The sequence below is a fragment of the Myotis myotis genome, unplaced genomic scaffold, assembly GCF_014108235.1.
Source record: "Myotis myotis isolate mMyoMyo1 unplaced genomic scaffold, mMyoMyo1.p scaffold_m19_p_6, whole genome shotgun sequence".
Lineage (NCBI taxonomy): Eukaryota > Metazoa > Chordata > Mammalia > Chiroptera > Vespertilionidae > Myotis > Myotis myotis.
The window spans coordinates 98,217,532-98,227,873 of NW_023416368.1; the positions used below are offsets into that span (position 1 = coordinate 98,217,532).

Sequence of the window (10,342 nt, forward strand, 5' to 3'; positions counted from 1 at the left end):
TTCCGGTCTAGGGCATGGACCTTGGTTGCTGACACATGTCCAGTAGGGGGTGTGCAGGAGGCAGCTGATTGATGTTTCTAACTCTCTATCTCTCTCCCTTCCTCTCTGTAAAAAATCAATATATTTTTTAAAAAAGAATAATCTTGAAAAAAAAGAACAACAACAACAAAAAAGCAGAGCCTCAGGCATGCTCTCCCGGGGGCTCACCCTGCTTTCCTCCCCCACAGGCATGCTCTCCCGGGGGCTCACCCTGCTTTCCTCCCCCACAGGCATGCTCTCCCGGGGGCTCACCCTGCTTTCCTCCCCCACAGGCATGCTCTCCCGGGGGCTCACCCTGCTTTCCTCCCCCACAGGCATGCTCTCCCGGGGCTCACCCTGCTTTCCTCCCCCACAGGCATGCTCTCCCGGGGGCTCACCCTGCTTTCCTCCCCCACTGGCATGCTCTCCCGGGGGCTCACCCTGCTTTCCTCCCCCACAGGCATGCTCTCCCGGGGGCTCACCCTGCTTTCCTCCCCCACAGGCATGCTCTCCCGGGGGCTCACCCTGCTTTCCTCCCCCACAGGCATGCTCTCCCGGGGGCTCACCCTGCTTTCCTCCCCCACAGGCATGCATCTCCTACCTAAGGGATGTCCCCCCACAGCCCCCACCCCCAGACTCGCAATCTAGAAAGCAATGGTCAGTGTCAGCTTGTCCTGGCTAAACCCCTGAGCCGATCTCCAAGGACCCTTTTCCCTAACTTTCCAGTGAGCCAAAGCAGCCCGCCCCACCTAGGCTCTATCCTGTTGCTTCTATTTTTTTTCAAAATATATTTTATTGATTTTTTACAGGAAGGGAGAGAGATAGAGAGCTAGAAACATCGATCAGCTGCCTCCTGCACATCTCCTGCTGGGGATGTGCCTGCAACCCAGGTACATGCCCTTGACCGGAATCGAACCCGGGACCCTTCAGTCCGCAGGCTGACGCTCTATCCACCGAGCCAAACAGGTTTCGGTTGTTACTTCTATTCTAAGCCCTTCCTTCTTTCACTGTTCCCACCTTTGATGCATGTATTCTCAAATTTATTTTTTTTAAAAAGAAAAGAAAAAAAAGCAGAGCCTGAGCCTAGAACTTGGGTGCCGTTTATCTGATAACTGATTCCAGGAAATGAGAGGAGTGAGGAGAATGACAAAGGCAGACGGAAAATCCAGCAAAGTGGTCCCTTCCTGGTTGAAGGCTGCCCAGAAGGCACTCCCAGGCTGCACCTGTGGGTTGAGAGCGCTTGAGGCTTAGGGGAAAGCCTTGAAGCGGAAAAGCAGACACTCGAAATGAGGCGCTGACTGTGTACACAGCCATCCACTACAGTCGCAGCTAAAATCAGAGGTGGGTGATCAGAGGTAACCAGAAGCCCCGAAGCCCCTGGTACACCTTCCCCACCTCTAGAGGATTGGAAATCTGTGACAATGTCAAAAGCCAAACACTTTCTACTCCCTGGGACTCCGGTACCCATCTTTTGTGGACCTTTGTTCATTCCAGAAATATTTGGAGGGGGGCTAATAAGTGTTGAGCACTTTTCTATATTGAGATACAGGAAACAACAGAATAAAAAGCCCCATGGAGCTTACATTCTAGTGTGTGAGTGTGTGGGGGGAGGGGAAGTAGGCTGATGATAAAGAAAATATACAGCATATCAAATAGTGACAGATGTTAGAAAACAAAGCAGGAAAAAAGGATAATTTGTGCTAGTTTGTTGGGGGTGGAGAGGAGGCATGCTTTTTTATTTAACTTCAAGCATCAATTTGTTGTTCCCCTTATTTATGCATTCATTGGTTAATTCTTTTTTTTAATCTTCACCAGAGAATATGTTTTTTTTTTAATTGATTTTTAGAGCGGGAGGAATGGGGAGAGAAACACGGATATGAGTGAGAAGCATCAATTGGTTACCTCCTATACTCCAGTATGCACCCCGACTGGGAATCAAACCCACAACCTAGATATATGCCCTGACCGGGAATCAAACTGGCAACCTTTTGGTGTATGGGACGACACTCCAACCAAATGAGCCACCACCATCGATTCTTTTTTTTATTTAAAATTATTTTTAAAATTTGTTTTTATTGATTTTAGAGAGAGGGAGAGGGAGGGATAGAAACATTAATCAGTTGCTTCCTGCACGTTCCCTATTGAGGATCAGGCCCACCACTCGGTATTGCCCTGACCGGGAATCGAACCAGTAACCAGTGACCTCTTGGTGCATGGTTACGGAAGAGTGTGGTGTCGTAGAAGCCAAGTGAAGACACATGTTTCAAGGAGGAGGAGGGATCGACTGCTGATGGATAGGCCAAGATGAGGATGGGGAATGGCCGAAGGACTCAACAAGGCTGGAGGTAATGCATCCTGGACAAGAGCAGGCTAGACAGAGTGTGGTAGTGGCGGTGGTGGGGAGGGGGAGGGGGGGGGGTGAGAAGTTTGAAATTGAGGGGGATTAAGAGCAAAGAAGGAGGGGAGGAACTGAAGACAGAATATAAGTCGCTTTTTGGAGTTTTGTTATAAAAGGAAGTAGAGAAATGGGGCAGCAGCTGGAAGCTAACGGAGAATCAAGAAAGGTTTTTTAGAAACACCGACCTGGAGTTAAAGTAACAGGGAGAACCAAGATGGCGGCATAGGTTAACGCCGAGTTTGCTGCCTTGAACAACTACTTCAAAAGTGAAACTAAAAAACGGAACGGACATCACCCAGAACCACAGGAACGCCGGCTGAGTGGAAGTCCTACAACTAGGAGGAAAGAGAAACGCATACAGACACTCAGAGGAGGCGCAGTGCTGAAGTCAAATTCTGAGGTGCGGAGTGCGAGGAGCGGGCTGGCGGCGGAGGGCGCGGTTGGCGTTTTCAATCGGGAGGGAGTCGCAGACTCTGAGCTCCAGATACAGGCAAGTCTTTAGGGACCCAGACTCAAACGGGAGAAGCGGGACTGTCTGGCTTTGGTCAGAGCGAGTGCAGCTTTCTCTACGAGCTTTGCAGCGGGTGCTGGGACTCAGAGAGGCAGAGCCCTTGGGGACAGGACTGAGAGCCGCCATAACTGCTCTCTCCGGCCTACCCTGTTGATCCTGTGCGACCCGCCCCGCCCAAGCCCTGCACACAGGCATTTGCCGGATAGCCTCAGGCAAAGGCTAGATTAGCACCTCCCTAGAGGACAGAAGTTCTCTCACTGCAGACACAGCTGATTCTCATAGCCACCTGGCCTGGAGGTCAAACCCTCCCTGGTATTAGCTACAACAATCAAGGTTTAACTATAAGACTGCGAACAAAGACCACTAGGGGGTGCACCAAGGAAGCATAACAAAATGCGGAGACAAAGAAACAGGACAAAATTGTCAATGGAAGATATAGAGTTCAGAACCACACTTTTAAGGTCTCTCAAGAACTGTTTAGAAGCCACCAATAAACTTAATGAGATCTACAAGAAAACTAATGAGACCCTCGATGTTATATTGGGGAACCAACTAGAAATTAAGCATACACGGACTGAAATAACGAATATTATACAGACTCCCGACAGAAACACTGACCTGATACACCAAGGTCAGCGGTTCTCAACCTGTGGGTCGCGACCCCTTTGGCGGTCAAACGACCCTTTCACAGGGGTCACCTAAGACCACCCTGCATATCAGATATTTACATTACGATTCACAACAGTAGCAACATTACAGTTATGAAGTAGCAATGAAAATAATTTTATGGTTGGGTCACAACATGAGGAACTGTATTTAAAGGGCCAGAAGGTTGAGAACCACTGACCAAGGTGTTAGTTTGATCCCGTCAGGCAACATACAAAAACCAACCAATGAATGCAATAAATAAAACAACAAATTGATGTTTCTCGCTCTCTAACATCAATTTTAAAAACTAAAAAAAAAGTTTTTTCCAAGATGGGAGACCAATCAGGATCTCAACTCCTATTTCTCATCTTTTCTCTCTTTTTTTTAAAATATATTTTATTGATTTTTTTACAGAGAGGAAGAGAGAGGGATAGAGAGTTATAAACATCAATGAGAGAGAAACAGCGATCAGCTGCCTCCTGCACACTCCCCACTGGGGATGTACCCGCAACCAAGGTACATGCCCTTGACCGGAATCGAACCTGGGACCCTTCAGTCCGCAGGCCGATGCTCCATCCACTGAGCCGAACCGATTAGGGCTCATCTTTTCTCTTGCTGTAGGCAAATCTACAGCCTTTTTCACCTCCCTCCTCAAGCCCAAAAATATTTTTGCAAAGCTTAACCTCCAGAGGGTTCCGAGCTGTAGGGAGTGGAAGTCAGAGTCCTTTGTTCCTGCTTTTTGCTTTCACGTCCCTCCCCAGGGCAACGAGCTTGGCCAGCTCAGTCAGCGTGTGGGGCTCCAGAGCAGAAAGGACAAAGATGTCTCCTGGGCCCTCACACAGGAAGTGAGCAGGAACACCCAGGTCCCCGGCCCTGTCTCCCGCCCATGAGGCTTCACGGCTGAGCTGTTTTCGCTGAATAAAGTCTCTCCCTTCACTGGAGAACATGTGAACATGGCCCTAAGGCAGTGGTTCTCAACCTGTGGGTCGCGACCCCTTTGGGGGTCGAACGACCCTTTCACAGGGGTCGCCTGAGACCATCGGAAAACACATATATAATTACATATTGTTTTTGTGATGAATCACTATGCTTTAATTATGTTCAATTTGTAACAATGAAAATACATCCTGCATATCAGATATTTACATGACAATTCGTAACAGTAGCAACATTACAGTTATGAAGTAGCAATGAAAATAATTTTATGGGTGAGGGTCACCACAACATGAGGAACTGTATTAAAGGGCCGCGGCATTAGGAAGGTGGAGAACCACTGCTCTAGGGAAATGGGCCAGACTCCTAGGACTCAGATTTCTGGAGGAAACCAAAACAGCCCGTCCCTGTTCCAGGAGAGAGGCTGCAGATTGCAAGGACCAGTGTCATCACCTTCGTTGCACTGCGACGTCACTCACAAGTGCAATTCACTCCATGCAGCGCCTTATATAATGTGTGTGTGTGTTGGGGGAGTGGACTCCCCCACATCCTGGGAGAGAACACGGTCTAACAACGGCTCCAGAGCAAGATCCAAATCAGAGCGACTGAAGGGAAAGGAGTGCAGCTGACCAGGAGGCGACGGCACATTCGGCTCCACACAGCTGCTGCTGGACATGAAGGTCCCGGGAGGCCAAGTCTCCCCGATTTTCTGGAGAACACAGAAAATCTGGATTTTTAACGTGAAATCATCCAAATTCTTAAATGTTGGCAACTAACGCAAAATTTTAAAATAAGGTGAGTTGGTCAAATCCAAGAAAAGGAGGCTTGCAACGGAGAAGCGATTCGCCAAAACCCAAACAGACAGGCGAGGAGGCGGAGTCCAGTCTCCTGAAAGCTTCTTTCGGGCACAGCTTCCTGGTCGTAAAATGCACTCACGCTGGGCTCAGGCTGAACCCCTCCCGCGCTCGGGGCGGGAGAGCCACGTGCAAGGTCGCCCACCCCGCCGGCAGCGCCCGCCTCACCGCGCCCTCCATCCCAGAGCGCCCAAGGCTCCCGGACTCCGGACTTCGCCCTGCGTCCCCCGGGCGAGAAGGTCACTATCTGTCCCCCTGCGCCCCCCCATTTCCACACACTCACCCCCCTCCCCACCTTACCCCCCCCCCCCCCCCCCCCCCGCTGCAAGCCCGACTGCCACCCCGTCCCCAGCGGGCCACACACGACTGTCCTGCTCGGCCCTCCCGCCCCGTCCCGAGACTGCCTGCGGCGGCCACCTGTCCACCCCGGGCTCCAGAGGCCGGTCCGCGGGCGCCCGGGCCCCTCGCGCGGGGCTCCACAAACGCGCCGGGCGGCTGGGAGGGGAGGCGCGCGGGAGCCGCCCGCACCGGCTTTATTGTGTCGCCAGGACTCGCGGGTGAGGCCGCCGCCCGCCCCCTCGCGCCTGCGCCGCGTCCTGGGCCGGGCGCGCGGCCGGCTGGCGGGCCTCGTCCGCCTGCTCCAGCAGGTGCATGCGCGCCGTGGTCTCGGTGAGCATGTCCATGAGCACCTCCTGCTGCAGCCGCAGGTAGTTGTTCTCCTCCAGCAGCACCTGGCTGCCGGGCTGCACCTGCGCCTTCCGGCCCGCCGAGGCCGGCGAGGGCAGCACCGGCCTCAGCCGCCCCGGCGGGCCCTCGGCGGCCCAGCGGCCGCTGCGGAACACGAACGCCCGGTCGCCGAGGCGCGTGCGCGGCGCGCCGTAGCCGAGCCCCAGCTCCGCGTGGCGCGTGCGGTGGTCCAGCAGGTAGAAGGTGGACATGGAGGACACGCGGCGCAGCGGCGGGCGCCGGGGCGAGAAGCGCTGCGAGAAGTGGTCGGCCCAGAACTGCCGCAGCCGCTCCCGCAGGCCGCTGGCGAGGTCCATGGCCGGGCACCCGGAGGCCTTCGGGTCGAGGACCAGGTGGGCCCCGGCCGGCGTGTGGGCGCCCGGAGTGGAGAAGCGAGGACGCTGGAGGACGCGCAGCCTTGGGGCCCCTGGTGTTCTGAATGATGAAAGCAAGTCAGGGGCACTGCCGGGGGAGGGCGTCCATCCGCACAGCCCGAGATGGGAATTTGTTCTAGGGGAGTGAACAAGATGAAGCTAATATTAAAAAAAAAAAAAAAAAAGAAAAGATGAAGCTAATATAGGGCGTCATGGGTCGGAGTCCCTAGAAGCAGAGCCCGAGGTGAGAATTGTTGAGCAGCCTGCTCGGTGACGCCTGCCCCCTCAAATCGCGTGGCCTGGTGGACAGGCCTTGGCCACTGAGAGCCCATCCCTGCACAGTCCTACTCGCAGCAGTCCCCCGAAACCATCTTCCCAAAGGCCGCCCTGGGTTAGGCCCTGGGGACAGAAATGCCAATGAAGAACCAGACCCCTGCTCTCTGAGCCCTGGGTGGCTGCTGGGAGGGCTCCCGGGTGGGGGAGGAGGGAATAATACCAGAGACAGGTACTTCAAAGATGTGCGGGATTGTGCCAGGAGGGTTGCGGGTGGATAAGGGCGAGTGAAGAGCCAGGCAAGGCTTGCATGTTTCAGAGCGAGGAGGAACTTGGGGTGGGGTTGGTGCCCAATACTTAGTGGGGAATAGCAGGAGAGGGAGCTGGACAGGGGCAGGAGTGCACAGACTTCCCTCTGAGGGGAAGAGGGCACTGCTGAAGGCTGACAACGCCAGGGCCAGGTCTGGACCAGCACAGTATTTGGTAGGATGCCTAGCACAACCAGCAGCATGATTGCCCTCATCACTGAGTTATTCTGCAACCTCGAACTAGCACCTGCTCTGTGCCAGGCCCTGGTCGGGGCCGGGGGTTGCAGCCTGTGTCTGCCTTCAAGATGCTGCTGGTTTGGCTGGGAAGCCAGACGTGTTTGTGGAGAGTTCACAGCCCAGCGTGCACAGTGTCATCCGGGGGCATGTGCCTGGGCGAGGACCTATGCTTAGGGCTTGAGGTAACGGTTCTGCAGACTACACCTGGCTTTGGTCCCAAGCAGACCACATCCTCAAGGAAGCTAAAGTCCAAAAGCAGACACGTCCCATTTTCCTTCTCCCCCTTCCCCACCCCTTATCTCCCTGTAAGTGCTGATTCTGTTGTATGTGAGAAGAGGACTATATGCTCTCTTAAGTTCCTCTTCTCCCCATGAAGTGTGAAAAAGGGAAAGAACCCTGGGGCGGGGGTCCCTCTGTCATGCCTTCATTAGTTCAACACACGCTTATTCCTCACAGATAGCTGGGTAGAGGCTGGGTGGTGCTATGTACTCGCTGTGGCTCAGGGACACATCTTTGAAAGCCTACAGAGGACCCAAGAGGTACAACCAGGCTCACACTTGAGGTTGCATCTTTCCAGAGAACCCTTCCCTGAGAATCCTCACTGCGTGTTGTCCCGCACCTGGAGGCTGCGCTGGAGGTGCTGAGCTGCTGCCCCAGGCTTGGCGCCTCTCTGAACCACTCAGCTGATGTCCACCTGTTATGACTCACAATGCCTCCAGGCCAGATCAGCCGCAACAAAAGAGGTGTTGCCTGCCAAGCCATCAAACAGACCCTGGGCTCTCCTGTTTTTATTCAGCACATTCACTGAGGGCCTACTGTGTTGGAGGGGCTCCTCTAGGGGTGTGTGGAAGCCATCCTTCTTGTGGGGAGGTCAGCACAGCCTGAGAGAGGACTTTGTTCTAGGGGAGTGAACAGGTGAGGTTAATACAGGGTGTCTTGGGTCAGAGTCCCTAGAAGCAGAGCCTGAGGTGAGAATTCTTTGATTTATTGGAGAAGTGCTCTTGGAAGAAGGGAGTGAGGAAAGCAGGACAGGGTAGGGAAAACAGCTGCAGGGAAGTTAAAGTGTGCCCTCAAGTGGCGATAAGCTTCAGCCCAATCCCACAGGAAGCTGCAGAAATTGCACCTCAGAATTAGGCCTCTTTACCAGGGTCAGACCCAGCTCCAGGGGAGCTCACACCTCGGCAGAGCCAGGTGGCTGTGTCACCACCTGGACAATTTTTTTTTTCTAGAACATTTACTGAGTTATAGTTGACAATAAAATACAAATATTTGTAATGCACAATTTGATATGTTCTGATAATGTATGAAATCAGGATATGGAGGTATCCATTATCCGAAGTTTCCTCTGTCCTATCACTATAGATTCATTTACATTTTCTAGAATTGTATATAAGTGCAATTTAGTATGCACTTTTTTGCACTATCTTCTTACTGTTACAGAATTTACCAGGCGACTGGAAAATACACATACAGGAGTATTTGGAGATACAGGAAAAACCCATTTATTTCCAGATGTACTAGTACCGTGACTCAGGGGAGCTTGTTTCCAAATCCTGAGCAACCAATATGGAGGAAGCTTTCTCTTTATACCCTTTGGTTTCTTTGTCCCCTGTATGTGGATCAGACTTCCGGACCTTTCATGGGCTTTGCAAAAATCCCCGTGTGTTGGGATGGGGGCCATGAGACCACACCTAAACGCCTGGCTTGGTACCAGCGCTGAAAACCCCAGAGGGGTGTCTTGCTCATGGTTTATGGCCTCTGTAAAATGTGAGTATTTAGGTAAACAGGTCTTGCAAGACCAGATAATTAAGGAAGGGGCAGTGACTAGGCTATAGGCTAACAGGAATGTGCATTAGGGATACTAATTAACTAGGTACAGAGTCAGGCTGCTGGTCTCCCCCCGCCCCCAAAATGTCTTATTTTCCTCATCATTACAGCGTAATTATTTTGAGATTCATTCATGCTGCATTTATCAACAATTCATTCCCTTTATTGATGAGTAGTATTCCATTGTTGGAAATACCATAATTTGTTTTTCTATCTATCTGTTGATGGAAATTTGGGTTGTTTCCAGTTTGGGGGCTATTATAAGTACAGCTGATATGAACACCTGTGTACAAGCCTTTGGGTGTCCATGTACATTCATTTCTCTTGAATGAGTACTCAGGGGTGGAATGACTGGGTCATATGGTAGGCACATGTTTACTTCTCTGTGAAGTTACGAAACTTCCCAGAATGGTTGACCAAATCCCCATCACCAGTGAAAGAGTTTCTGTTCCTCCACATACTTGACAACACTTTGTATAGTAAATCTTTTTAAAAAAAAAAATATATATATATATATTTATTGATTTCATGGAGGAAGGGAGAGGGAGAGAGAGATAGAAACATCAATGATGAGAGAGAATCATTGATCGGTTGCCTCCTGCATACCCCCTACTAAGGATCGAGCCCACAATCTGGGCATGTACCCTTGACCGGAATCGAACCCGGGACCCTTCAGTCCACAGGCCAATGCTCTATCCACTGAGCCAAACCGGCTAGGGCATAGTAAATCTTTTTAATTGTAGTCATTTTAGTGGGTGTATCTAAATTGTGGTTTTAATTTAATTTCTCACAGCTAATGATGTTGGGTGTCTTTTCATGTGCTATTTGTTACCCTCCTTGGTGAGGTTGTTCAAGTCTTGTCCATTTATTTTGTATTAGATAGTTTTCATTGAGTATAAGGAGTTATTTAATGCTATATATTTGTCGGATATATTTTTTTCCAGACTGGCTTGCCTTTCTTTCCTTTTACCTTTTTTTTGAATCTTAAAATAATACTTATTGTTGAGAGTATTACAGATGTACCCCCCCCCCCCGCCATTGTCCTCCTCCACCTGGTTCCCACTCTACCTCAGGCCTTCACCACCCTATTGTCTGTGTCCATAGGTAAATGTATATATGCATATAAGATACTTGGTTAATCTCCCCCCCCCCCCCGCTTTCCCTCTGAGATTAGTCAGTTTGTTCCATGTTTCCATGCCTCTGATTCTATCTTATTCATCAGTTTATTTTGTTCA

The 10,342-nt window shown here is 51.3% G+C and overlaps 1 protein-coding gene across 1 annotated transcript; it reads right to left on the minus strand.

The window, feature by feature from the left end:
• Positions 1 to 4,767: 4,767 nt before the first annotated feature.
• CBY3 (chibby family member 3) lies at positions 4,768 to 6,833 on the minus strand. Its single transcript, XM_036314078.1, has 3 exons — positions 6,811 to 6,833; positions 5,780 to 6,523; positions 4,768 to 5,217 (listed from the first exon to the last, which is right to left on the minus strand). The coding sequence occupies exons 1-2, from the start codon at positions 6,831 to 6,833 to the stop codon at positions 5,896 to 5,898; spliced, it is 651 nt and encodes a 216-aa protein (XP_036169971.1). The 3' UTR covers positions 4,768 to 5,217; positions 5,780 to 5,895.
• Positions 6,834 to 10,342: the final 3,509 nt, after the last annotated feature.

What these genes read in the sequence shown, in the direction of transcription:
- CBY3 (XM_036314078.1), bottom strand. Translation starts at nt 6,833, where the DNA reads ATGGTTTCGGGGGACTGCTGCGA. An exon ending in GTTTCGGGGGACTGCTGCGA is followed by an intron (nt 6,524 to 6,810) that starts GTAGGACTGTGC and finishes TTCATCATTCAG; the next exon opens with AACACCAGGGGCCCCAAGGC.